The sequence below is a fragment of the Grus americana genome, chromosome 15 (assembly GCF_028858705.1).
Source record: "Grus americana isolate bGruAme1 chromosome 15, bGruAme1.mat, whole genome shotgun sequence".
Lineage (NCBI taxonomy): Eukaryota > Metazoa > Chordata > Aves > Gruiformes > Gruidae > Grus > Grus americana.
In genome coordinates, this window is record NC_072866.1 from 8,537,774 (window position 1) to 8,564,885 (window position 27,112).

General features: G+C 46.9%; 3 protein-coding genes across 5 annotated transcripts in view; 1 reads left to right on the forward strand and 2 right to left on the reverse strand.

Moving 5' to 3' along the window:
• Positions 1-2,681, reverse strand: part of GRID2IP (Grid2 interacting protein) — a 41,652-nt gene extending 38,971 nt beyond the window's left edge. The window contains exon 1 of the mRNA XM_054843317.1: positions 2,118-2,681. Coding sequence (XP_054699292.1) covers positions 2,118-2,681 — 564 coding nt within the window. The remainder of the gene's footprint in view (positions 1-2,117) is intronic.
• Positions 2,682-7,803: 5,122 nt separating this feature from the next.
• ZDHHC4 (zinc finger DHHC-type palmitoyltransferase 4) lies at positions 7,804-17,248 on the forward strand. Of its 2 annotated transcripts, none has more exons than XM_054843099.1 (7): positions 7,804-8,065; positions 8,605-8,735; positions 11,127-11,200; positions 12,884-13,062; positions 13,163-13,288; positions 13,940-14,184; positions 15,248-17,248. In XM_054843099.1, exons 2-7 carry the CDS (start codon positions 8,613-8,615, stop codon positions 15,530-15,532), a joined length of 1,032 nt encoding a protein of 343 aa, XP_054699074.1. In that variant the 5' UTR covers positions 7,804-8,065; positions 8,605-8,612; the 3' UTR covers positions 15,533-17,248. The 2 variants fall into 2 exon arrangements, with proteins under 2 accessions (XP_054699074.1, XP_054699073.1); XM_054843098.1 differs by lacking the exon at positions 7,804-8,065 and adding an exon at positions 8,071-8,246.
• Positions 17,154-27,095, reverse strand: E4F1 (E4F transcription factor 1). 2 transcript variants are annotated; one of them, XM_054843097.1, is made up of 14 exons: positions 26,669-27,095; positions 26,050-26,201; positions 25,815-25,911; positions 25,208-25,413; positions 24,872-24,992; positions 24,462-24,614; positions 23,964-24,130; positions 23,212-23,439; positions 22,781-22,886; positions 21,691-21,908; positions 21,120-21,318; positions 19,776-19,936; positions 18,906-18,968; positions 17,154-18,256 (listed from the first exon to the last, which is right to left on the reverse strand). In XM_054843097.1, exons 1-14 carry the CDS (start codon positions 26,823-26,825, stop codon positions 17,909-17,911), a joined length of 2,376 nt encoding a protein of 791 aa, XP_054699072.1. In that variant the 5' UTR covers positions 26,826-27,095; the 3' UTR covers positions 17,154-17,908. The 2 variants fall into 2 exon arrangements, with proteins under 2 accessions (XP_054699072.1, XP_054699071.1); XM_054843096.1 differs by having other exon boundaries at positions 25,815-25,914.
• Positions 27,096-27,112: the final 17 nt, after the last annotated feature.

Below are 27,112 nucleotides of genomic sequence, written 5' to 3' on the forward strand. Positions count from 1 at the left end.
GCATGGAGCCGTCCTTATTAGCCTCTTTCCAGGCTGGGGAGCTGTGCTGGGCAGTGAGTGCTGCTGTTGTCTGCAGCCTGGTTGGATGCAGCAAATATGCACAGGATGCAAAAACTCTCCTTGTGGCTACCCTGCAGTCCCTGTGTGAGTTGGATTTTCCTGCAAGGTGACGGTTTTGTGCTGGCAGCAGGTTTAACTGCTTCCTTCCAGCTCTGTGAGTGCGGGGGGAGGCAGTGGTGAGGGGAGCAGAGGTGTGTGGCACCCCTGCAGCAGCACTGTGCTGGGGCTGGCAGGCATTGCCTGGCCAAGCCCCTGGTGCTGGTTGGAAGAGGTCCTTGCCCAGGGAAGGGGCAGAGCTGTTTCCTCCAGGTGCTTGTCCCACTTGGCAGCTCCCTGGGGAGGGCTGTCACAGGCACTGTGACCCCCAGGTGCTGTGGGCTTGCGCAGCTGCCATGCAAGTGCTGCAGGGGCTCCCGGCAGCAGCAGCGCTTCAAGGTTACTGAATCTGGGGCAGCTAAGGCAGCTGTGTCCCCGGGGTGGACTCACATGCTTTTCAGACCTGAGGTCCAGGACAGAAATTACAAATACCATGGTGTTCCTGGTGGGCTGAATCCCAGGATGCTGCTGTTAAATTTTTGCCTGGGCTGAGATCAAAGGGCTTGGTGGACAGGAATGGGGGGTGCTGCCACCCCTCATGTCTGTGTGGTCCCCAGCGTGTCCTTGAGTGTGCAAGGGGACAAGAGATCCAGCCCTGGCCCTGCTGCCATCAGTCTGTCTGCCAGGTGAGTGTGGTTCACATGGGCTCTGCCACGAATGAAGGTGGGAAAAGCCTCTGTGCCTCAGGCCTGTGAGTGACCCGTGGGCAGTGCAGGCATGAAAAGCAAGCCACCAGCACCCCCTGACCTTCCAGCCCTGTGGTGGGTGGGCAGGAGTTCCTGGGTGCTCATAGCACCAGTAGCGCCTACCAGAGCCGAGCTCCCAGGTAACCGATGGGTAAAGCATCCTGCTGGGGTTTATTACTTTCTGCATCGTGTAAAAAAAAAAAAAAAAAAAAATGAAGCCACTTAAAACATCTGTGCCATTAACCCCCTCTGGAGAGGTATTTGCCAGCTGAGCTCTGCTCCAGCACCCAGGAGCCAGCAGCACACGTGTTCTGCAAACCTGCTGCTACCCAGGCTGGCCGGGGCCGTCACAGGCGGCTTTGCTGGGCAGGGAAGGGAGGAGGCAGAGGTGCTGCTGCAAGCACCTGCAGCATCGTGACCAGCTTGCTTCAAAAGGGCTCTCCTGTGATCATCCAGGAAATATTTATATGGTTTAATGTGACCTCACGAGATGGAGGCAGCGTGGAACAACCTCTCATCCTCTTGTTAATCTCCTGTAATCAGCAGGTATCTGTTTCACATGCGATGCTCTGCCTTATGAATCCAAACCTCTGTGAATATTTGTGAATCTTTAATGTAGAAGCTGACTGAGGGGATTCGGCTGATACCCACAAATCTCTTTATGAATGTCTTGTTCCTTTATTAGCTCGGGATCAAAAAAACCACAAGCCTGGTTATTTTCATAACAGTATTTTAAAAGGCTACTTTGAAATGGAAATTAGCATGATTAAAAAAACAACCGTTTTTTTGTGCTAATTTATAATTAGCATGAGGCAATGTATTTGGTAAACTACCCACTAGGCAGCCTTCAGGAACACAATGAAGATGTAATCATATCAATGTTCCCTTTGCAACAAAATAAGAGCTAAAATGTCTGCAGAATGACATGTTCAAACTTCGAAGGGATGTCCAGATGCACAGGAGGGAGGGATCTGCCCCCATGGGTTTTCACAAGCTTTCATAGTGCAAAGGAATAAGTACTTGGGATCATCTCCCAGAGGATCTTCAAGCTCTTTGCAGCATCCATCTATTCTCCCAGGAATTACTGAAATACAGGTAATTATCAGACACTTCTCTTGAGCACTGAAGCCCCCAGTCTGCACCCCAGCCCTGTGACCAAGCCGGGAGCACCCCCCTGTCCAGGCGTGCTGCAAAGGCTGAATGTGGGAATCTCCAAACCGCTCAGTGCAGGGGGTGCCCAGAGCCCCAGATGCTCACCCCACACCCCAGCCTTACCTTCTTGCTGAATTCCTGCGCTTTCTGCTTCCTCTCCTGGCGCACGGCATCAGCGCTGGGGATGGGGTCTTGCGTGCCAGCCCCACGCTGCGGCCGCAGCAGCCCCAGCCGCAGGGTCCGCCCGTGGCAGGACCCCACCATGGCGGCCGCTGCCTCCTGCAGCATCACCGGCATCCCGTTGACTTCCAGCACGTAATCCCCCGGCTCAATCCCGCAGGCAGCGGCAGGTGAGTCTGGGCTGATGCTGGCCACTTGCGGGGGGCTACCGCTCGCCAGCTTGAAGCCAAAGCATCCCCAGGGACCGGGGGGGATGTCTATGTGCTGCAGGCGGGAGACCACCCCAATGCTGGGGGGCACGTTGCCGCAGCGCCTGGCCAGCCCCAGCAGTGCCTCGCAGCCCAGGGAGGAGACAGGTTGCCCCTCGATCTCCAGCACCTCGTCGCCCGGCCGTAGCCCCGCCGCCGCTGCGCTGCTGCCCTCCTGTACCCAGAGGATGTAGCACGGACCAGTCCCACTTATCTTGAACCCGAAGGCCTCTGGCCAGTCCTGGTTGGTTGCCGGCATGGCTGCAACTGGAAAAGAAGGGGAGGGGGGGGAAAAAGGAGTAGTGGTGCATTTTCCATCCTTAATGTTAGCTCCTGTAGATGCCACATGGATCCCGTCAGACATGGGGGCTCTAGTCTGTGCTGCGCCCCCCCCCCCCCCACTGTGGGGAAGAATGCCCCAAGAGGGACACTTTTCCTCTGTATTTCCCTAAAAAATAGCTTTTATTCTTCTATTGTCAGGCTGCTGGCAGCGCCAGCACCATTAGCAGTGAGGAAGCTGAGTTGGCTGGAAAGGTCAGGGACAGCCCTCGTCTCACCCGTTGGTGGCACCTACCTACCCCCCCTCTCCCGCAGGAGGTGTGTTTAGGCACCTGCTTGTGTTTATTTGTCCAGCAAAAGAATTATTTCATTTCCCTGGCCTGTCATGTTAGTGAACAGATCCAGTGACTTGACAGCCTTATTTTAACCAGCTCTTCTCAATACTCAATATTTGAGCAGTTTGCAACTGCAAAATTACTGCAAATGCATTAGAATTTGCCAGATCCTCTCAGCTCTCCCAGGAGTACTCCTTTGTGCCCTCCCTGTTCTGTGTGTAGTATTAACCTGATCACAGCATCATGAAATACAAAGATGAGGATTTTCAAAAGGACTTGTTTGTGTTTCATTTGAAGGCTTAGGAGTAGCACCATGGATGCTCAAGGAGAAATCGGGCAGGTCAGCCGTAAACATCTGCAGAAGTCATCTTTGCCCAAGGTAAATCAGATCAGCTGATCTACGCAGCTCACTTGGATGCCCTTTCGACGCCGCTGATGTGTGTCTTCATTATCCGCTGACACTTGCTAAATTAATTTGCATGTAGATTTTTGTCTTTATTTGATCTTTGCTATTTGTAAAGATGCTTTTTACTCCCCTATTTATTCCATCCGTGTTACTTAACACACGTTAAGCATTTACAAAAATGAAATGCAGACTATTTTATCCAGGCAAATTATGTATGGATATCTACAAGGATTCAGAGTCACTCAAGAAAACATCCTCATGAACACACCTTTAGCTCTGTCCTCTTCAGATCAAAAAGTCTCAAACGCATGGAGCCCAGCAGCAGCCTAAAGCTGGCTCTGGGTGCATCCCCCCAAGTGGCTGCTCCCCCCGGGCCAGGCAGCCCAGTTCCCTCCGGTCCATGCTCGTGCCAGCACAGCAAAGGCATCCCTTCACGCCTCCACTTCACCGCTGTTGGGCAGCTTGGATCTGATCTGAATGACCAAAAGACACATCTTCTGCTCCTTTGAGACCTGGGAAATCTTGGTCACAATTCAGTAGCACTGAAAACATTGTTTAATACCCTATTATAGGCCAGAGAGATGAAAGGCACTCTTTTCCTGTCCATTTTCAGCACAGATAATACAGTCCAGCTTGCTCTGAGAGCAGAACCGTGGGGATGGGCAGGGAAAACAGCATTACTGCAGAAATCTGTATTAATAACCTGAGCTGTTGCAAACAGCTACTTCAGGCTGTATTACAGAGGGCACTAGAATTGCCGCCTTCATAAGGAAATATTAAAAAGGACCAAGCAATATGCTGTCACTAACATTGTAAGTGTAATAATCTCGTCCTCCTTGGTACAGCAGTGCTGATTAAAATACTACATAAAAATCAGAGATGATTATTATTGTTGTTATTTAAAGAGGAAGCAAAGCTGTTGCCCATGTTAGCGGGTACGGATGTCAAGGACCAGAGCAGAAGTGTGAGGGTGAAGCATGGGACAAGTCTGGCAAGAGCAGGATGAAATCCATCGGCAAGTGAACACCGGGGCATCCCTGGAGCTGCGGACCACAAGCTTTGAAGGCTCCAACAAGAGCCCAGTAAGCACCGGGATGGCTCCGGTGCTGCTGCTCTGGGCTGAGCTCTGTGGCAAAGCCCAGCAGAGCAGCATCCATCACCTTGTTGCAGAAATCTGCATCACCCCCTTCCACCTCTCTACACTATGGCTCAAGCACTTACAGAAGTCTGCAGCCATCCAAGCGAGCCTGGCGGGCTCTCACCGGCGGCACGTTTGTCCCGCTATGGGGTCGAAGCTTTCTCGGTCCTCCTCCATCGCCCCTGGAAGCAGGTCCCACCTATACACCAGGCTCCTGGGGGCATCTCCCCTGCTCCCATGTCCTCGCTGCAGCCCCCGGGGGTGCTGGGGGCTCAGCCCTCGTGTGTAACGCCGGTCCTGGGGTGGGTGAAATGGCCGCTGTGCTGTGGCGCTGGGGCAGAGCCAGAGCAGCCCCTCGGTTGCTGCCCCTTTCTGGGCTTCTTACTCGAGCCCTGCACCCTTCCAGCCGCTCTGAGTCAGCACCAGGCATGCAGAAAGGTCTTTCTTGCCTTTTCCTTTCCTAATTAACTTTATTTCTATCGCAAAGAGAAGCACAGACAGACTAATTGCTGTGCTGGTCCTGGCTGAGTCTGGTGCTGACCTGAGCCTGCAGATTGAAGGGGAATTAGGAGCTGGAAGGGGGTAAAACAGATTAGCGCCCATGGAGGGAAATCCCTTACCCAGAGGGCAAATCCAAAGAGACAGCACTTGGCAAAGCAGCAGAGACGCAGCGTGCTGTTGCCACTCCCAAACAGCAACTGGACGTGCTGAGACCTCGCTGGGCCCACCACTGGCAATTTGGGTGGGAAACCAGCAATTTTGGGAGTATGCGTCTGCCAAACAATGTGCAGTTTGCTGCAGGGATTTGGGTCTGGACCAACTTCTGCGGGGCTCGCCAGGAGAGCTCTTCCCAGCCAGGCTGCTCCATGCAGGGGAGCGGGGGTCCTCGCAGCGGGGAGCAGCTGAGAGCGTTTCACAGCAGAGACCCCTGCACTGGCACCCACTTCTCATTAAGCTGCTATTTCTGATTTTCTCTTCTGCTTCCTCAGCACTTAGGGATCCCAGGGCTTAGCACGCTAAGAGGTTTTAGGGTATTACATGTCCTGCTGTGGCACCAGCGGGAGGAGCCGTCTGCATCCCATCACAGACCACACAGCAATCCCATCTTCCCAGCGCGGGCTGAGCTGTCGGCAGCGCTGGGCTGGGTGGGAAACAACCTCTCCAGGAAACCTGGGAGACTTGACATGGGATCGGGTAAAGCCTTACGAAGGAGAGCTGCAGGGACCTGCTCTGCCCGACCTGAAGGTGAGCACGATGCGGTGGAGCGTGTTCCTCTCACTCGTGCCCTTCATATTCATACGTGCCACTGCTGCGAAGGACTTGGAGACACCCCACCCCCCGTCCTCTCCAGCTCTGGTGTCGGCGATGCTCTGCTAGAGACGGGACGTGGCTCCTTTCTCACAGGTTCTGCACAAACACAAATCTCCTTCTCAGCAGCTGAGATCCACAGGTGCACGTTGGGAGGAGCGTGCACTGCCCTCCCGTGTTGACACAGAAATGCACACGCCTTCCTAGAAAACGTCAAGGCGTCTTCGCTATTCACTGCCTGAACAGGCAGGCAAAAAAAACTGTAATGGATATTCTTTATCTTTTTTTTTTCCAGCAAGTAATTGTTTCTTTTCTCACCATTTTTAAGTGACTTGAGTACTCTAAACCACTGACAGTGAATTTCAATCCCTGCAAGGAATGTTATGGGATTCCACGCTAATGAAAAGATTGTTTCCTTGAAGACCTTCTGCTAGACTTTGATCAAACAAGACTTTTCACTCATTTTCACAGCACTTGGATTGAATCAGCTTCATCTCTCTCAGACTCAACCTACTATTAAAGTATTTGCTGGCTGTTTTGTCCTTGAGCACAGCCTACAAGGCCACTAAGAGTGGATGGAGCTCTGTGCTGGTGCCGGTGCTCTGCTCGGTGACACTCGCTGCAGCTCCTGCCGGTAGTGCAGGCAGCTCCACGCAGGGACCACGGTGCACAAACCCTGCCTGTCTGCCCGCAGACAAATAAACCACCTCACACCCATGCTGCCACCAGCCCCCTCATCCCAGGGCCCCATCTACGCTGCCAAACTTGCTGGGTTACATCCAATGTCCCAAACAAACCTACAGCTGTACCTGGAGCAGTACAGAAATTTTGCTGTATCAGTGGGATGGGAATAAATGGCTTTTTTACCATGTCCTCTATCAGGAGCAAAGGGCTGCACTCTAGGATAGCTGTGCCCCAGCAACATTTTGGCTGCATTTCTCTCAGGTGCTGGTTTGGTGCGTCGTGGGCCAAGAACTTACCAGGGGAAAAAAAAGATCCCCTTCCTGAAACCCAACCTCATCTCCTGCCGCCGTGTCTCCTGACCAAGCCAATTAATTTCCTCTCTGTGCGAAAGCACCCCGAGCACCCCTCGGAGACCTTACCTGTTGTGCCCGAGATCCAGCCAGCGGCAGACTGGGACCGAGAGCTGGCAAAATCATCGCAGCAGCTTCGAAGCTTTTGGATCAGTTACCCGGCAGCAGCAACGGGCTGAGTTTCTATGGCAAATTCTACCCAGACACCGTAACCCAATCAGCAGCTCATTAGCGGTGCTCAGGAGAGCACGGACCACGCTGGCTGTGGGGACGGTTTCAGTTGACAGCCACCGCGTAAGGAACCGGCACAGGACTTTCATCATCTGCAGCTTTAGTGCTCCTCAGCCCGGGTCTAGATGAGATCCCTACAGGTACTAGAGCAAACTCACCCCTACTTCTGTTAGCTCCTGAGAGGAGGCTCCGCATTAAAGGGGAATATAACACTCAGAGCTCCTGTAGAAAACAAAAGGATTTTGCTTTAGACATTTCACCAAAGGCAACAAGTCTGAAGAAGTTTTTGCAGATTCCCAAGAAAATGCCCAAGATGCGCCATGCCAGTCGGCAGCGCTGCACGGACCCTCTAGAAACAAGAAAACAGCACATCAACTGCACTTCACTCATACGGTAATGAGCTGCCCAGGACCGTAAGAACTCAACAGACAAGTCTCGGATTTATAAAAATGATTTCACTTTTATTTCTACTGCTTTAATCTTCATTTTCTGCTGCGGAGGAAGAAGGCCGGGACGAACGGCTCTCCCCAACAGCTTCAGGAGGTGACGGCTGATTTCCCACTCGGTTTGGAGACGCTTCCCGGTGTGTGGCCCAGTGGCAGCCCCGTCCCGACACCGCCAACCCGCTCCCCTCAGCCTGGGGCCGGTCGGCCCGGGCGGGTGCTGGACGCCGGCTGGAGAGGCGCCGTCCTTGGAAACGGACCTTCTGAACGGCTCGGGCAGAGCGGGCCAGCCGGACTGCTCTCCCGGGGCAGGGCAGGGCCGGCCCAGGGGCACCTCCGGCCCAGGGGCACCTCCCGCCGCGGCGCCCGCTTCCGGGTGGCGCCGGGCCCTTCCGCCGCCGCAGATGCCCGAGCGGCCGGGCCGGAGGGTGCTCGGCGATCGATTAGCCGGTCTCGGGGAGGGGCGGTGGTGAGCGCGCCCCCTGTTGCGGGGGGAGGTGGGCAGCTCCCGGTGCGGCTGAGGGGACCCCCCCGCGGCCCGGGCGTCCCCCGGAGCCAGCGCCCTCCCGCCCGGTGTCCCTCGGGGCTGGGGACCGTCGCCCTCGACGCCTTGCAGGCCCCAACTGTATCCTGCCGCCCGGGGGCCGCAGGTGCCCGGGGTTGGGCTGGGCGTCGGGACTGGGGTTGTCCCCGCTGCAGGCAGGCCGCGGGCAGCGCACAGGCCGCCACAGCAGGGCAGAGCCCCGAGGCCTGGCAGACGCCCGGCTTCTCCGTCCCCTGTCAACAAGCTGCCCTGTCGCAGGGTCTGAGGCTGTACAGATACAGAACTAGATAAGAGATGGAAATAAATCCCGTGGAGGAGGTCGGGGTGCGCTGGCTGGGCTTTGAGCAGCTTCATTCCTGTGTTCTAGTGATGCGCTAAACGGCGAGAAGCATGGCCAGGCCCAGGCGCTGCTGCAGAGAGCTGGCATCGAGGGGCACTACTAAGCTGCTTCTGTTGCATTGCAGGGCTCAGGATGGACTTTCTGACACTCTTCTTGATTTACTTGTGTTTTGTTCTCACTTCTGTTGCTCTACTCTGCATCTGTTCGGGAAGGAAGGAGAGTTTCCTCCTAAGAAGTGTCAATAGTGCAACCCAGGTAAAGAACTGAGCTTTCAGAGTAATGATCACCTCCCATTCTGGTGGTCTGCCCGAGTTCGTTGTGCTAAAATTAGTGCAACTGCTGTATTTTTCCTCCATTAAAAATGCTAGTACGTATAGTTAAGGTGATGACATGGTATATTTAATATTTCATCCTATTTTGACAACTGCTCTCAAGTTAGTGCTCATTGGGATTGGAAAGAGAAATACGCTTCCTTTCAGCTGATGAAATCCTGCCCAAGCAGGTAGTAAAAAACCATTTGCGTCTTACAGCTCCTGTTTCTGCACGTGCTAGTCTGGCTGGCTGCAGTCGCCACAGGGTGGTAGTAAGGATGGAACTTCTCGTAATGCTAAAAGTACATTGTTCAGTGACACCGTAACATGTCAGCTTTGAGAAATTAAATAATAATGAGGCCCCAAGTATTTGCAGTTTTATGGTATTTGCTGTTCTTATTAGGAGGAAAAAGGTGGGAGGAGGTTTGTAAATTAAAATAGGGAGAGAGTTATAACTAGTAGCAAATATTTTAGGGGAAGCTCTTTAATGTGAGTCTGTAATAATGATGCAGTCTGTTGATTCCTAAGAGGGAGGAATGAAGAGCTTTAAAAGAGGATTAAGAATTGGCATTTTATTGTAAAAACAGGGAATGAGTTGAAAAGGCACTAGCTTATTTTTCGGTCTATTGGGCTATGTCTGAATGGAGAAGGAAAAAAAAAAAGTTGCAGCATTCTTGGAAGAGAAAAGATAAGAGAATTGTTTAAATTGGAAATAATATTTAATGCTGTTTACATGGGTCTAAACAGACTTTGATTTATGTTTCTAGTGTTGGACTTTGTTTAGCTCGATAGACATGTAGATCATCTGCAGAGAAATTTGTTATTTTCCCACATTCTTTAATAGCTGCTTCTATGAATCATGTGTAACAATCAGCAATTAAAATACTGCTGTGATGTAAAGTCACTGTCTGGAGAAATGTAATCGATACTTGTATGCATGAAATAAATATAGGTAATCCTAAATAGTTTCTCTAGACCCTATATTTTAAATTAATTTCTGACTTGTAATTAATGAAACCTGGAAGTTTGTTGAAATTGTTTGACTGCACTCCTGTAAGATCCTTTAAAGTATTAATAGTGAGCAATATGAAATAACTAACTTGCACAGAGCATGGCTGTTTCTAGCTCTGTGACAAGTCAGCTTCCACCTTCCATCTGTTTTCCTTGCAGCCAGCGGTTCAGTTGTGCGAGATGGTTGTATTCATTGTACAGGTCTTCTCATTCTCTCCTACTTCCGTCATTGCTGCAAGCACAAATCATATTTGTAAGAGCCTTTTGCTTTGGCATAAGGAATGGCTGAAATACAAGGGGTTGCTCTGCTGTATGAAGGGGAAGTAACGGATATGGAATGTGATGTTAGACTGTACTAACACACAGTTAATTTAAACTTGAATTTTGCTATTGCATGCAGGTTGCTTTTCTGTCTAGTTACGTGTTTCCTATTGCAGTACACAGCCTCTTTTTAAAAAGACTTGTCACTTGAACTGCTGATATAAGGCATACCAGTTAAAAGAAAAATATTTAACATCTTCTCAACTCTACATATGCTTTTTGCCTTCTGGTCTTTCACATCTAAGACAAGAAGCTCTCGCTGCATATTTTCTTTCCATGTCAGCTAGAAATAGGCTCAGCTGCTCTAATTCCTCCACATTCCACCACTGATGGAGCAGCGTGTTGCTATAGAGATCTGTCATCTTCTGAACAGCAGAGTCAAATAATTCTACCTAGCAGACTATTGCTGAGGATTTCACTGAATGAAGACAGGCAGTCGTCTTCATTTTATCTAGCCGTTTTTGAAACAGCAATTAGATAGATGTGGAGTTATCAGGGTGTATCATAGCTGTAGTTGCAGAAACTGTGGATTTTTTGGGTTTGCTGGGGTTTGTTTGGTTTTTTGTTGGGTTGTGGGGTTGGGTTTTTTTTCCGGAGGATAGCAGCCTTTATCCCTTTGCTTATCTCCACTTGCATCTGTCAGATGTCCTGATGAAGCATATTGGAGTTCAGAAATTGCTCAGTTCTATCCCCTGCTTAACCAGTTACCCAGTCAATAACCCGACATAAGCTCCTAATAACTTTCACACGTTAACCTAGATACATTTGTTTGTGCCTCTTGGGCTCCCAAGAATGTGGAACCTGACTCCCATTTTGAAAACCCCAGCAACACGCCTGCCTATATTCTTATGAGCTTAGAAGCCCCTGAAAATGAGCTTCCTCCCTGGTGATACGGCTACAGATACGTAACTGAGGGATTAAGTGACTTGTATTTTTATTTGAACTTCCCACAAGGCAGAAGCGATGTGCAGTTCAGATAACACAGTGTTTTTATTTGCTTCAGGTGTTGTCATTTGTAATCCCCACACAGCTCCAGAGAGTGACGCAGAGGGTGCTTCACAGGCTCTTCCACACAAGGTATTTACACTTTTTTTTTTTTAATGCTTTCAAGGTTATGTTTACTAGTATTTCTGGTTACTATTGGTGACTTCCTCCCACCATCCGAGCTTTCAGTATTATCCTTAGATATTCTGTCTTCATTAGGGGTGCTTGTCGGGGATTACAGATTCCCTTTAAGGTTTGCCACACTGTTGTCTTTTTGTTCCTTGCTTATTGTTTAGAAGATGGTACCCTGAAATATTTGAACATACTAACAGATAACGTGGCTCGGCAGCTTCCAGCGTAACAGATGTTGGTGGCACTGGGTGGGAGACCGCATCCACATGAGAATTGCAACAGACTCTCTGGCAGCTGCAGATAGAGTTTAGACAGAGCTAGCAATCCCCATCCTCTCCCTCAAATCCCATTAGTCTCAGGCCAGCAGCTTGGATGTCCAGGTGGCCCAAGGGGAAGCCATACAGCTGCCAATGTGGGGCCTGCTGTATTAATGTGAATTTTGTAGTGTCCTGTAAACTTTGGTGCTTTAGGATCTGCTTCAGGAATGATTTAAATATCTTTCCTCTGGGGCAGCAACTGCAGTATGACAGACACTTCAGGGTCATAACATCTACAGCTGTTGAGTGCGTGCTTGCAGTTGTTTTGTTGTCTGCTGTGCAGATTCTCTGCTGTTAACACAGCCCAAGAGAGAGTGCTTACACTGTCAAATGTACAGCCAGCAACAGAGCAATTATATGGTGAGCCTGGTGTAGTTGTCATTGCTAGATGATGCTGTGCGCTGGAGGCACTTTGATCTTCCACACACACCCTTCAACTGCGTCACCTCATTCAAGCAAGAGATTTTTCAGTTCATGCAGAAGTCCAGTGAGGCACAGCGTTTGAGGGTATCTTCTTGTATCCCTGCAGTTGAGAGGACACTCTGCAGGATCCTGCTGGATTGCACACAGAAATGGTGTAGGAGAGAGCAGTAGAGGAGAGCTTGTCTGCAACTGTAGTTGTCCCACTGTAGTAAAACACACATCACTGGTTATTTAAAGCTCATAATAAAATTCCAGCAAACTGATGTATAATGCAGAGAACTGTAGTAAGCAAACATTGGTCTCCTAATGCGTGGCTTATATGAGCATCTATTTGCCAGGCTGCTGGAAGCTGTTGCTCAGTATGATGCATCCCAAACAAACCTGCATGCCAAACAGTTGTGCAACTTGCCTCACAGAAGCTGTAGTCTGCCAACAGGTTGGAACTAGTGTTCGCCCTTTCTAACCTCCTGCCATGCTTTTTCCTTAACAGCTGCTTATATTATTACAGGGGTTTTAAGATTACCTTTTGCTGGGGTTTTCTTTGCTTTCAGGGCAGCACACAGCAAATGTCTTCTGGCAGATGTTTTGTGACCTGTTGCTGTGGCATATTTTGTCAGCACCAAGGGTGCTTTGTACTTGACTCTACTGTTGGAAAAAAATCCAAAGGACATGACAATAATAGAAGTGAGTTTATCTGGCATATTTAAAGGAGTGTATGTGGGAAGAAGAGAAGGAGAAGCCAACTGGATGGAGAAAACACTATTAATATGTAATCCATGCTGGCCTGAAAACCTAAAAGAGGTGTCTTCTTGCTTTGGAAAGTCTTTGCGGATCACCTCTGAGTGTACTTGACCTGTTAATCAGGATGCTGAGTATTAAATAGACTGTTCCCTTTCTGTTACAGAAACTGTTTGTTTGTTGTCCTGCACGTGGCCTTGCAAGCTGCAGTGTATGGGGAATACACATGGGAAGTGTTTGTTTACTGCTGGGAGCTGCAATTCCACCTCCTCCTCCTGCTGCTGCCCTACCTGCTGCTGGCTGGGAATGTGGGCTGCTTCATACTCTGCTCCCGCACCAATCCTGGTAAGCTCATGCCGATTGTGAGCTGTAGCTGTTTGAAAATGGAACCTAAAAAATGTTACAAATACCATTACTTTTACTATTTTTCTTGTTTCTTTCACAGGTGTAATAACAAAATCAAATCATGCATCATTGGTTAAGATTTATGCATATGATGGTGTATTATTTCAGAAAGGCATCGTATGTTCTACATGCAACATGGAAAAGCCAGCCAGATCAAAACATTGTAGTAAGAATCTTAACTTCCTTGATAAGCATAACAGTAATACCTTCCCAAATTAATTCTGCATCAAGAACTGCAGTTCGCACTACGTCTGTTCTGTTATCCAGCTTGATGCAGACAGGATTGTGTTCATTTTACTGCGGTCCCAGATCACAGCTGCCCTTTGTCCACCCATGGAACTGTTTTGCTGCTATTTTTCTCACAGAAATTACCTGTTCTGAGAGTATCGTTTTGGGTCAGGAGCAGGCAAGCTTTTGCACGTCTAGAACTTAAATGAAAGGATCACCTGTCAAGACCTGAGTTCAGGATTTTGTGTTTCTCTTGCAGAATTTGCCGTTACCATCTAAAATAAAGCAGAGAGCTACAATCTCTACTTTTCATATGCTTTGCTAGGCAGTACTGTCAGAGAAACCAAAGTCTTTGAGCTGCAGGCTTGGTGAATAAAAGAAAGAATGAGATACAGGTCTTTGTTTTTAGTAATGGGGGTTTTTACTATGCAATTGAAACTAATGTGTTTTCTTAAAAAGCTATCAGCTACATCATGACCATAATTCTCAGATTTTTTCAGATGAAAAACTATCCTAAACTGTGTAAAAAATCAACTTGATTACTTAAAAAACAATTAACTGAACTATCTTGTCACTCTCTCCTTATCAGGTTTCTGCAGTATGTGCGTACATCGTTTTGATCACCACTGCGTGTGGGTCAACAACTGCATTGGTGCCTTCAATGCAAAATACTTCTTCCTTTACCTCCTCACACTGAGTGCCATGGCTGCAACCATTGCAACCATCACAGCAGCATTTCTCATCCAAGTGGTCCTGCTGTCAGATATGATGCATGGACGTTACGTTGATGACCAAGGACAAGAGCATGCTGTTGAGATTCTCTTTCTCATTCAGGTAAGTTGATGTTGCTTGGGTTATTAGCCTGTAAAAAGGCTTATCTCAGTCTTTGCTTTCAGGAATCTTTTAAGTCCACCTGTTCTCACAGGCAGAATGTGGACAGACTGCAGTTTTTGACCAACTTACAGGGCTAATTAAGTTTAGAAAACTTGTGTTGCAGAATACTGTAAAAATATGGGCTTTTTCTCATAGCACTTCATTCAGCTCTCCCATTTTTCGTATTTTGGTCTCCAGACTGCTTCCGCTCGGCAGATCTGACTCATAAAGAATGGCTTTATGTTCCGATGACCATCTACTGTAGTAATATTTGGGACACAGTTAAAAATCCTTGAAATACCTTTGTGGAGATGTTAAAGCAGGATCTTACTACCCTGGAATTTAGATACTTTAATATTTTCTCTCACATACATGCAAAGGGTGACTTTGAGTCTCTCTAGCATGAGGCAATTGCATTTCAATCCCCTCATCCCTTTCTGTAGTATGGCAGTGAGGTGTTAAGTAGTAAATGCTTTGTCTTTTTCTCATCCTAGACAACAGATGTTTCAGCCTTACACTCTGAAAAAGAGATCTTGGTCAGGGAACGTTTGCTCATGTTTGAGAAGTACCATTACCACTCCCCAGTATTGGAATTTAACTCAGAAAAGAGCTGCCTAAACTGTATCATGTCAGCAAAACCTGAAGTTGTACCAGATTGTAGCTTCTTCATTTGGCAGTTTGTTTTCAGATGATCTGCATTAATGTTTTTTTAAATTAAATAAACAACGAAAAACCAAACAAGCAAAATTCTAACATGAAATACAAACATTCAGAGATAGATGGGTGTAGAAAATACTCCTGCACATAAGCAAGGCTTGTGAGGAAATACATTGCTGGGAATCTCTATGCTTTACTCAGGTGATGGACGATCACTGAGCTGGATGGGGGACAGGGCTGTGACCCTGTTTCTGGGGCTGCACAGTTATGGATGTGCATTTCAGCTGGCCTGTTGCAGTGGCCACATGCTTCTGTGTGATTTAATGCTCCAACTTTTTAACTAAGTTATTATTTTCTTTCTTTGCAGCACCTTTTCTTGACTTTTCCTAGGATTGTCTTCATGCTTGGTTTTGTTATTCTTCTCACACTCGTGCTGGGTGCATACTGCTGCTTCAATCTATATTTGACCTTAACCAACCAAACTTCCAATGAATGGTATAAATCCAGAAGATACGGGTGTTCCCACCATCTAACATTGCAGCCTCATGACAGACAAGTTGTCTACAAAAACATTTATTCTAAAGGAGTCTGGATGAATGTAAAGGAAATCTTTAAGCCTCCTACAGTGTTGGAAAGAAAGAAGAAAACATGAAGATACTCTTCTTTTTAATGTGCATTTTTAAACTTTTTGTAGGAATTTATTTCAGCAGTGCACTTTGATGCCCCAAACAACCTTTGTAAAAGGATTACTGTATTTCAATTAAGTAATTGGAAACTATGCTTTCATAAAGCCGACCAGTCTTCAAACAGCTAGAGTTCTTCCAGGTTTATCTGTACTACTGCTTGTACCAGTGGCCTGTTAAGTCTTTTCAGACACAATCACAGTACAGAAGCAAGCTGGACTAGAGTTAGGTTCTGCTAAGGAACACATACACAAGGAACTTTTTTTTTTTTTTTTTTTACGGTTACTGTTTTGTATGGTGCATAACATATACCACTGTGTAACAGGCAAATGGAGTTTCTGAGTTACTTTGCTATATTCCTGTAAAGTCTCCTGCAGGAAGACCTACTTAAAATGTACCAATGTCACACATGTGGAAGTGGCACTTGTCTGTCAATTATTTGTGTTTTTTCCCCCCCTGCAGGAAAATAGTAACTCACAGCTGACTGCAGTATTCTGATTAACAGTGCCTCACAGAGCACTATTTAAGATAATTCACTTGGTGAGATCTCTGAGGTTAAGCTTAGTTCTCTTGTTTCCTTGTTAGAGGGACCAGTAGTGAATTTGCTGGTATGGAGAGGCAAGTTTGGCCCATCTTACTGAAGTGAATCTTTTTCTCTGTACATGCATTTGCAAGGGAAAAGCAAACAAAGCACTGCTGTGAACTTTGAGGAAGCATCTTTTTGTAAGTACCAAATGATTAATCCATTACTGTTAACAATGTGTAGAACAGGTTGTATGTATTTAGCTGGAAAACAACATGATTACTGGCAGAATCTTAACCTGCAGAAACCATGTTATACTGCAGATTTGTACTAGTAATTTCAGAAAAGAAGCTACTGCAAGTGCCATTTCTCCTTACCTGCTAAGTCTCTTTCTTGGTACCTATTTTCAACTTGTTCAAAATAAGATGCCATTTCAGCCTTAGAGTCATGAAAATAGTGGACTTTTGGACAGAATTTGAGCATCCTGAAAAGGGTATGGGAAATGTGATACTTAGCTCTCAACATACAGGTTGTGGCAGATGACAAACTTAATCCTTCCGGCATTTCTCATCTTTATTCCATTGTTTGATGTATCTGCTTACAGCAAGCTCAACCATGTCTTAGGCATTTCTTTGTATTTTGGGCATTTTGCAGCAGGGGAAGTTAGAGTTGCTGAGGTTGTTTCTAGGGCTGCTCACCTCCAGCCACTGAACAGGCCACTTCAGAAGCACAGCAGTGCTGTGGTCTTCCACTTCTGTACAGGGATTCTCAAGGTGAACACTGAAAGGCAGTTCATCAGTGTCCCTCAAGAGTGGAAGACAAAAGTAAACCTACAGCTATGCAAGTGACCTTCTGAAATCCCTCTAACTAGGGATCACTTGAAATATCTCCAAAGCATAGATGTACTGTCTGCTTTTAGAGCCTTGGGCTTGTTTTGGGAAAAATAGTGTGTTTGACTCACCCACCAATGAGGGTTTCTTTTAAGCACAATGTTAAGCGGCCCTGTTCTCTTTCCAGAAACTCTTCTGTTTGAGTGATAATAGAGCAGAAATTGGAAAAATGTAGTAAGAACTTTAAATAACTTTATTTTTAAAAATGTATTTATTTACATGCCGAATCTGTACAATATGCAATTAAAAATCCATATATGGTTTAAAAAAAATCATATACAATATGGCTTTACACACCAACAGACTAGCTCTCAGAGTAGCCTGTCTGGCATTGCAAGGGTACAATGATGCATTCTTTTATAGACCAGTACATAAGGCTACTTGTTCAGGATATAAAATAAAAGAAAAATACTGTAGTACCATGCCTTAGGAGGACTAAAGTAGTGAGGTTAAAGGCATGAAAGTTTTTGAGTGGTGGTGAATGCACACCACCACTCCTTAGGTTTGGTTTTCTTGGTTTGTTTTAAATGCATATGATTAAGTAGTCTCTTATGAGACCCTACACATTTGCTTTGCTTTCTGAATCTTTTTAAACACCAGAACACTACTGTCCTGTGGTCAGAGGTAAGTGCTTTGCGAAGGATCTTCCTTTATTTGAGGCAGCTGTACAAAATACTGAGACTGTCAAATATGGCGTATCAGTCACTTCCACAGTACAACCATGCAGAGGTTTTTTTAATGCTGTTATTTCCATTTTAAACAGAAAACATCTCAGGGCTGTACCGTCCTGTTAAGCCACTTACCTATAGAAGCATTCTCTCCCTTGCTCTCTGAACAATTATAATGGCAAACTTAGGACTGATCAAATTCCCCAAACTGGAGAAAAAGAGTAAGCTTTACATTAACATCTGTCACTAGCTACATGCTGTTTGTTACACAATCACAGTCTGGACTTCCACCTCCCCCTCTTGGGAGGCGATCACAAACTCTCCTGCATGTTCCATTATTTCAATGTCCTCGGATGCCACCATCGTCACCGTTGCTTCTTCCGTCTCGATGCTACCCTCCGTCGTCAGCACTGCTCCTTCTCCGATGGCAGAAGCCAGCGTCATAGCAACCTGTTCCGTGAGGCTTTCAGGGGTCGCAATGGTGATGGTGTCCGCAGCATCTGTGGTTACTTCAGAGTTTTCTGCCACGGTGACGTTCTGTACGATGATCTGATGACCAGAGTTTGCTTGATTTACTATTTGTTGCACAACCTTCATAATGTGGCTGTCAACCTACAGTAAGAGAAAAGAGGCCACTTTATTTCTTGGTGTATAGTAGTACCCTGTTAGAAATACGGACAATTACCATCACCATGAACAGTGCTTGATGACCACCAGGGCAGTACAACAAGCAGCATTTAATTCCAATTTACTCTAGCTGTTCACTGAAGTTCTCATCACCCTGAGAACCCCTGAGAACTCCTAGAACATGTCACACCTCACATCGCTGAAGATGTTTTGCCAGCAGGGTACTTCCTACAGAAACTCAAACTTCATAGAAAAATCTTAAGAATGCATGCCCAGACAAAGTAACTGAAGGCAATTCAAGAGCCTAGCCAGCCTTCGACTTTGCAGCAACCATTATTTCTGGCATTCAGGAATGCTTTAAGAGGATCATTTCCCCAAGGCTGAAGTGTTACTGTACAATTCTCCTTAGCTGGCAGCTGCACTCTTGTGTATGAAGGCATGCAAGTCGCTAGCCACCATCACTGAGAGGACCTAAGGTTAACAGAGCTCAGTTGAACCCAGTATTACGGTTTTATACAGACAAGTCTGCACAACTATAGAGGTCGGGTTCATCTAGCATGCCTTTCAGACGCTAAAAGTGATTCATTTAAGCTACAGCAAGTCCCCAAAATAATAGTTTATGTGGCAGCTTTACCTCATGTCTTGTTCCCTCTATTATTTCAGTAGCTTCACTGGTCTCCATGTCTTCAGTAGCAGTCTTGAAAGACAAAATATGATGATTCCCTTTTTAGATTATTACCAAAAAATCTTTTATTACCAAGATACCAGACACGAAGATCTTTTACAAAAGTCTTTCTGTTCCCCCCCATGATGCAGTAGCTACTCTAAAGACAACTCCTCCAAATCCCATTATCAAGAGCCAGTTAAAAGTAATGCAGAGAGCTCACAAATAACTGAAGGAGAACATCCTCTCTCGGCAGGACTCAGCCAACTGGCAGATTTTTCTCCTATTGGAGAAAAACTATGGCAGCACTAAAGGGACTCAATAAATGAACTGTGTTATTCTGCACAGATGAGTACTGGCTCTTTGTTATGAAGAGGGAGAAAGCAAAATGCACAATTCATTGCTTTTGGCAGCTACAGCCGGTTAAAACCAACAGAGATTATTTCACAGAAAATAAGCTAAATAGAAATGAGAGAAAAGAGTAGGTAAAAGTTGAGAAAAAGCTGAGGCAAGTTTGTGAGGACATAAAATCTGGTATAGTCAGAAGTTCTCAGTCTCAGCCTTCTGATGAACTACCATCAGTCTGCCCTGCATTCTCCTTTTCCTGCCTACATTACATGCAGGACTTCAGAAGGATGGTGAAGTAGGTTCCAGGCACTCTCCTTCTGAACAAGATGAACCCTACTTACTCCTAGAGTCATGCAGGCAGGGGTAGCATTGGCTAGATCCCGTTTTACCCTCTCCCAAAAGCCTAGATGAGGAACATGCACAACTGCAATTTTTCCTGACAAAATACCATGCTGCGTTCAGAATGAGAAGGCTGTTTGCTTCACTTCTTACCTCGATGATGTATTCCTGAGTGTCCGCCACCACTGAAGAAAACTCAACCAAAACGGTGTGAGGATCTTCAGAAATGACTGTTGCAGCCAAGTTGTCAGCTGACTGACTTTCCTCAGACACCATCACTTCTTCCACCTCTTTCAAAGCAAGGAGGCAGCCACCTGAATGGTATTCCAAAAATGCCAGAAAAACATTATTTTTCAGAACCATCTCCCATATGGGAGTACCTGGAAAATACTACGCAGCACAAATGAGACCCCTTTAACAGGATGCTGCTGTCAAGCGACTGGTAGTCAGACAACAGGCTCTTGTCCCACCAAGACAGGCCAAGTAATGGCCTAGAAGAGACCCACATGACATCAGAACCAAGCCTCGAGCAGAGCAACTGTCCAGTGTCATTTCAAAAAATACACAACTAAATTCAGATGTGTAAAACCATATAGGATTTCAAAAGCCATATGTGAAGAACATACAGTAAGACTTTTGGTATATTTTAAGTCTTATATCCTTTCTGCTTATGCATTACATTTCAATATCTACCTAGGAAACACTTTTCTCCTCCAGTAAACTTGTATTGAGAATGTAAAGAACAGTACATCATCATCACTACCTGAAGAAGTTTGAAAATCCGTGCTTAGGAGCTAAAGGAGCAGCAGGTCCAGTGCAACTAATTCAATCAAACAACATTATCGGTGAGAATACTTAAGACATTTTCCTCACAGAACATCGACAATTTGTATTTTTACAGGATTTCATAAAACCCCCAAATTAGTATGAATTTCATGCCAAAAAAAACCAATTGGCAAGTTTAACCATAACAATATGTGCCACATCATAAGTTTTAGTGTCTTCTCACCTCTTCCCCAACACAGACATCAAGCGCTCTCTGGCATTACTTTATGAAAATGTTATTTTTCTCCCTCTTTGTGTATATCCTTGGAACAGAACCACTTACGGCAGTGGTGACACTGCAGAGAGCACTTAAGCCAGAGTTTGGAGCAGAGAGCCCACAGCACTCCCACAGTTGGGATTCTTAATGCAAATTCTATTTTGGTTATGTTTCTCTTTATTTAGGGGACCTAGATTTTATATTAGAACTTCATGGCTATTTGTTCAGCATCATTTTTGGTCAGAAAGAATAGGAATATTCATTAATGTAGATGAAAAAAAATATAATGCATTTCCTACTGATGCAACTGAGATGCAGATAAACAAGTGGCCTTGGACGAAGGTCGTTGGACCCACTCTGAAAAATCATTACCATTCAGCCAAAAAGCAGTTTGTCCAAACCAAATCCTAGAATAACACACCTCACCCCAAGGCAGACAAGCTTTGCCACCTCACCTTTGGTTTTTAAGTGCCTGTTGAGAGTGCCGTGCTCTGCAAACCCTCGCCCGCACTTGTAACACTTAAAAGGCTTTTCCCCCGTGTGATGGCGGATGTGGCGGACCAGCGAGCCTTTTTCCCGAAAGCCCCGGCTGCAGTACTGACAGACATAAGGCTTATCCTCTAAATGCGTACGGAAATGAACTTGCTGCGCATTCTGTACAAAGAGATAGCAAGGGAAGAGCAGCTAAAGGGAGTGACAAACTCAAGCAGGCAGTATTTTAGCTTCTGGGGCAAAAGTCAACATCTTTGAGGACTTCTCATGTAAGACATGACAAATATTTGGTAGTATTATTATTACATATTTTTTTTGCCACACAAAGGAACAGTTTCCTCACAAATGTGAAGGCTTTATTAAGACTTTCCCTCTTTTCCCCACTACAACAAAAGCTCCTTCTGGAGCTTCTGCTCTTACAAGAGTCAAGTGAGCTGGCATTTGTTCTTTCAGGAGCAAAGCCTCCTAACTTCTCCCAAACCCTGGCTCTGGAAAGGAAAATCTGAAGGCAAGCCTGTTGTGAGGGAGGCACACCTTTGTCTTGTACCGCTTGCCACACTTCGGACAGGAATATGGCCGCTCATCAGAATGCACTCTTCGATGCCCCTTCACATGTGCAATGGTCTTGTAGAGCTTGCCACACTCTCCACAGCGGAAACGCCGTTCATTCACGTGCACTTCTTGATGCTTTTTTAGCAGATAGCCCTTTGTGAACTCTTTGCCACACTCTTCGCACTTAAAAGGCTTGTAATCTAGAGAGAGAGAGGGAGAGAGAGAACACATGGTTGATAAAGAACAACCAGCAGTAGCAAAGCAGGAAAATTCTGCAGATGTTACTGCACCCACATGGCATCACTACAGCAACAGGGGAGCTGGCATTCCCTGCCACTACACAGTAATAAAACCAGGCACTTGTACCCACCAGCTCATGTCATTGTTATCAGGGGAATGAAAATGGTGGTTGTTGCTCCCTTAATGTCTTACATGAAGCAAGGCTTGTCTGGAGCCAGTTGCTAGTGTTGCCATCTGTAAGATCACAGCTAACTGATGGCTTAAGAGCTCACGTGTGCCCTTTGCTGAATGCCAGCCAAAGGCAGAAAAAACCCCATCACCCTAACCACGCCACCCTCTTCTGCACATTAGCCCTTTCCTGCAAAGTATCTAGTACCTGCTGTAACAAAATTCTTACAAAAAATTTAACCCAAAGAAGGAGGGAAATTATATTTTCAACTGTGTGTATGGGCTTTGTCTCATTTGTAAGTGAATTCTGCTCAAGTGTTGCTCTTACGGCCTTTGGTGCCTTTCAAGCAGCAGTTCCAGCCTATCAACCTGTTCTGCCTCGCTAACCTTTTTACTGGCCTCATCGCAAAACTCTGCTTTCAAGGATGCAGTGCAGGCCCTGAACCATGGAAACTTTTTTTTTTTAAAATATTCCTTTTACCCTCTATTGTAGACCTCAACCAAAGTCAACCTTTTCATATTAGTGTGTTAAGCATCAATTGATTTTGCATGGCTAACGGCAATGTAAAGGCAAGGACTTTGAAACAAAGCAAGCTGTGCTATGCTTAAGATCATAGTAAGACACAGTGCATTTCAGACAATAGCACAAGCAGTAGAACTTTACCTAAGTGACCTTTGATGTGTGTTTCAAAGGAAGTAGCTTCACTGAAGGCTTCGTTACAGTGAGGGCAAATGTAACTTTTGTACCCATTTGTTCTTTCTGCACCTGTCTATTGGAAAGAAAATGGACAACATAAATATTTTTTGTACTAGTGTGTACAGGAACTATTGCTAGCCAAATTCCCAATTAAATACTCCGGCTTTGACAAGAAAGAGATCTATATTGTTAACAGGAGAGAGAGCGCACACATGTGTGTATTAACACTATGCTTAAAGCGTATGTGAAAAACACAACTGTAAAAGTTGACACAAAGACCTGGGCACAGGGAGAGAAGCGCTGAGGATAACGCGCAGGGTGCTGAGGCTAACAGTGCTGACCACAACCAAGTACAGGCAAGGAAGACTAAAAAATTAATCTATGGAATACAAACATACAGACTCTGCTTGTTCTACTTCAACACACTGTTCCCCACACGGCTCCTCTTCTTCTTCTACCACTTCATTTCCTAGTTCTTCTGTAGCAGCTACAGCAGGCTCATCTGGCTTTTGCATTTCCTCCATAGCGACTCTCTCTATCACAATACCCGAATTCCTCATGGCCTGCCTCAGCAGATTCTCACTGTTCACTTCCCCCTCACACGGCAGCTCCTCAGGATGTGATTCCTGTAGGAATAAACAGTACAGTAAGTGGTACAGCAAATAACACAGCCCTCTTTTTAAAGCAACATTGCTGACAGTCATTCTTTCTAGGGCGTCTCATGCTGCAATATAGGGTTGAAAGATCAACAGGGAATGATCTTGGACTGGGGAGGATGAGGTGAAGCTGTACTCTGAAAATGTTATCACCCAAGGGATAATAAGCCTTTGCTCCTACCACAGTCTTGTAGCAGGGAACGATCAACAAAAACACCCTCTCACTTTCTGTATCATCCTGTACGTGGTGGTGAACCCTAAGCATCCCCCTGTATGCTATACATGTGCTGCTAAGCTCAGCAGCAGCAGACGGCCAGACAAGGTCAGAGCTTGCCTTCTATATTCTCAGATGAAGAAGGAGCTAATTAACCACTGACTCCCACCACACAGATTTATTCTCAGCACCTAAGAAAATTTTGTTTCTGAGGTGAAATACTTTAAAGTACTTCTTTGCATAAAAGCCATGAAAAGTACTTAAGAGAAATGACACTCACATCTTGGTCCAGGGATTTCGCATCTACAACAGGAAGTTCCTGCATTTGGACGTGGACTTCATGAAGAACGTTGCCTTTTGCATCTGTCACAAGATGAATGACGGGTGAAGTTTCAATGGATTCACTCGCTATTGATGAAACGGTGTCTGTGTTTGAACTACAGGATCCTTCAAGAAAAGCAGCACAATGAATCACTTGGCATACTGCCACCCCTTATCAATTTGCTCTACCCTACAAAAAAAAGGTGTCTTAGAGTATGAGATGCCTGTTAAAGCCATCTTTGTACCAGATTCTCAAACATTCTTCACAGTCAGTGCCTGGCTACATGCACTTCAGGTTAACAGTTTAGCTCTATCAATTACTTCTCCCTGTATAAAAGATATAAACTGAATACTACAGAAATAGTTTTTTCGCAACTGAGAAAGACTTTATAGTTCAAGTGCCGGGAGCACGCTCAGTTTTATCAGACCCAAGGCAGGTAATGGAAGCACCACTGACCTGTTGGTAAATCATCTTTATTGACTACTATTTCTTTGTTCATGCTGAAGCGAATTTTTTCAGTGCAAGGTGTCAGAGATTTCAGGTGCCGAGTCAAAGCTCCCGATTCCCGGAAGCTTTTCCCACATTTCTTGCATTTGTAAGGTCTTTCATCTGGAAATGATGAGAATCGAAACAACAGTATTAAACTAACCACAGCTAGTATTACCTCTATGGGACAGACTGCTAGAATGCTTTCAGCTTTCTACAGCGAGCAGACCATGCTTATCCCAGGACCCCAAACATCAGGGATCTCCACATTCTCAGCTCAGCAGGTGCAAAGCAGCAATAAATTCCATTGGAAGGTCAGCCAGATAACCACACAGCACACTCCAGCAACGAGGAACTCTTATTTTGGAGAACTGTCTTACCAGTGTGACGCCTATGGTGTCGAATCAGAGACCCTTTTGTCCTGAAGGAAGTGCCACAGAGTTTACATTCATAGTCCTTTCTGCTGCTGTGAGTGATCATGTGAGCTTTGAGGATGCTGGCCTATGGAAAGAATTTCATTTTAAAGGACGTTCCAATGGTTAAAAATTTTACATTTCAACTCTGAAGAACAACAGTGCTTGTTCTGAAAGCAGAACCTTCCTTGTGGAAGTGTAGCCTGCAGTAGAGAAGCACATTGTTACCGAGTCTTGAGATGTCTTAGTTAACAGCTAGCCTAAATAACTCACTAACCCAAACACGGCAGAAGTGATACTTACTGTTTTAAAAGTCTTCTGGCATAATTCACATACGTATCGCCCTTCTTTGTTAACCAGCAGCTTAACCTTTATCAGTTCTGTGGAAAGATCCTGCTCCTGATCGCCAGGGTTGCCTTGCTCTTCAGTGACTTCCCCATCAATGTGACCATTTGGGTTTTCAAAAACGTGGTCTCCTGCAACAATGACTTCTTTTATGTGCCCACTACCTGGGAAAAGGATAGGAAGACAGTTATGTTCTTTACAGCGGAGAGCTTTATACGACAAGAGCAATTTACTGTTTCAGCGTTTTGTGCAGTAGGAAGGAGAAACAGTTACGTTAAACCTGGATCACGGGTCTTTGCAAAGTTCTTATTATCGCAGCATAAATAGTAAAATGGACGTTTCTGGAACTGAGTTTTAAATCTAATTTGTATTAATGCGGAGAGGATTGCAAAGCTGGCCTGGGGCTGCCTCTCTCACAACTTTGAGGTAAAGCTCAGTCCCGGTGCTCAGTAACACCGAGGTGTCGCGTACCCTACTACAACACAAATCAAACAGAAGAGGACAGTGGATGAGTAAACTATCCCTAACCTGGCAGGGGAATAAAGGCACGTGTCCCGAGGCTCACCTACTATAGCTGATGCGTTGCTGATTTCCTCTGCTATTGAAGATGCTTCAACAACTATATGAGCAACAGTTATCGACTCCTTGACAGAAGGAACGACCTGCTGTAACAGATAACATTTAGCAGAAAGGGTTTTTTACCTTTAAAAACATTGTGTTCTGTTCTCTCCCCTCCAACCCAACAGACCGTTGCATCCTAATTATTTTGAGCCATGGCTTGAGGAGAAGCCTGCTGTCACCTTTTGTACTTCTTGGTTGAGGAGACCTGCTGATGCAGCAGCAAGAGCTTCTGGAGCTCGCTGGCAGACCTTCTGTAACTTGTGTTGCACAAATTCTTCCAAGGAGGTGAACTCCGACTGGCAGCGACCACACTTATGCACGTCATCTTCGTCTACGATTTAAAATCCAGTCATCGGTTTAGGAAAATACGGCACCTATTACCGAGCAGTGTTCACACCGAAAACTTTTGTTCTGCTTGTCCCGGTGAGCCCCTGCGCCAGGAGAGAAGGGGCCCGGGGGGATGTGCTGCCGAAGGGTAGTTTCGCTCCTGCTACGAGGCGGTTTCTGGAGCGGAGCGGGGCGATCCCGCCCTCCCCCCCCCCCCGCCCCGGCCGGGCTCCCGGCTCCGCTCTCGCAGCCCGGAGGAGGGAGAGGGAACAGAGAGGCACGGAGACCCCGGCGCCAGCCGCTTGCCCGACCCCCGCTGACAGAACCGCTGCAGCCAGAACCCCCTTCACCCCGCGCCGAGCGCCGCCGGGGCCGGTTCCGCCGGGCCGGGCCGCCTCTGCGGGCCCCGCTTTCCCCTCGGCTCCGGCCGGGGCCCTGTCGCAGCGGCACCGCCCGCCCCGCGCCTGGTACCTTCCTCGCTGAAGGGCGCCGGGAGGCTGAGGAAGGCGGCGGGGCCGGCGGGCGGTGCGGCGGGGCCGGAGCCCGCGGCCGCCGCCCCCTCCCGCTCCTCGGCCGCGGCTGCCGTAAGCCCCGCCGGCCCCGCGCTCGTTGCCATCGCGGCCTCCATGTCGCAACGAGCCGCACCGCCAAGATGGCGGCTTTACGGCCGTGTCGTCATAACAACGGGCCGCGTGCCGCGGGACGGACAACCGTAGGGGGTCGGTAAGGAACGCGGTCGCCGCGCGGGAGTTCCGGGGCCGCGCGCGACCCGGGCGCCGTTGGGCGGTGTTGGTGCCCGGCCCCCGCGCCTCCCGGTGACCTCTGACCCCCGTGCCCAGACGGACCGGAGCCTAACGAGTTACCTAACGAGCCCCCGGGGCGGCTGGATGGCCCAATGGGTCGCGGAGTGCCTGG

What these genes read in the sequence shown, in the direction of transcription:
- E4F1 (XM_054843096.1), bottom strand. Translation starts at nt 26,825, where the DNA reads ATGGAGGCCGCGATGGCAACGAGCGCGGGGCCGGCGGGGCTTACGGCA. An exon ending in TCAACCAAGAAGTACAAAAG is followed by an intron (nt 25,915 to 26,049) that starts GTGACAGCAGGC and finishes TATCTGTTACAG; the next exon opens with CAGGTCGTTCCTTCTGTCAA. An exon ending in GCAAGCGGTACAAGACAAAG is followed by an intron (nt 21,319 to 21,690) that starts GTGTGCCTCCCT and finishes CTCTTTGTACAG; the next exon opens with AATGCGCAGCAAGTTCATTT.
- ZDHHC4 (XM_054843099.1), top strand. Translation starts at nt 8,613, where the DNA reads ATGGACTTTCTGACACTCTTCTTGATTTACTTGTGTTTTGTTCTCACT. An exon ending in CTGCTCCCGCACCAATCCTG is followed by an intron (nt 13,063 to 13,162) that starts GTAAGCTCATGC and finishes TTTCTTTCACAG; the next exon opens with GTGTAATAACAAAATCAAAT. An exon ending in AGCCAGATCAAAACATTGTA is followed by an intron (nt 13,289 to 13,939) that starts GTAAGAATCTTA and finishes TCTCCTTATCAG; the next exon opens with GTTTCTGCAGTATGTGCGTA.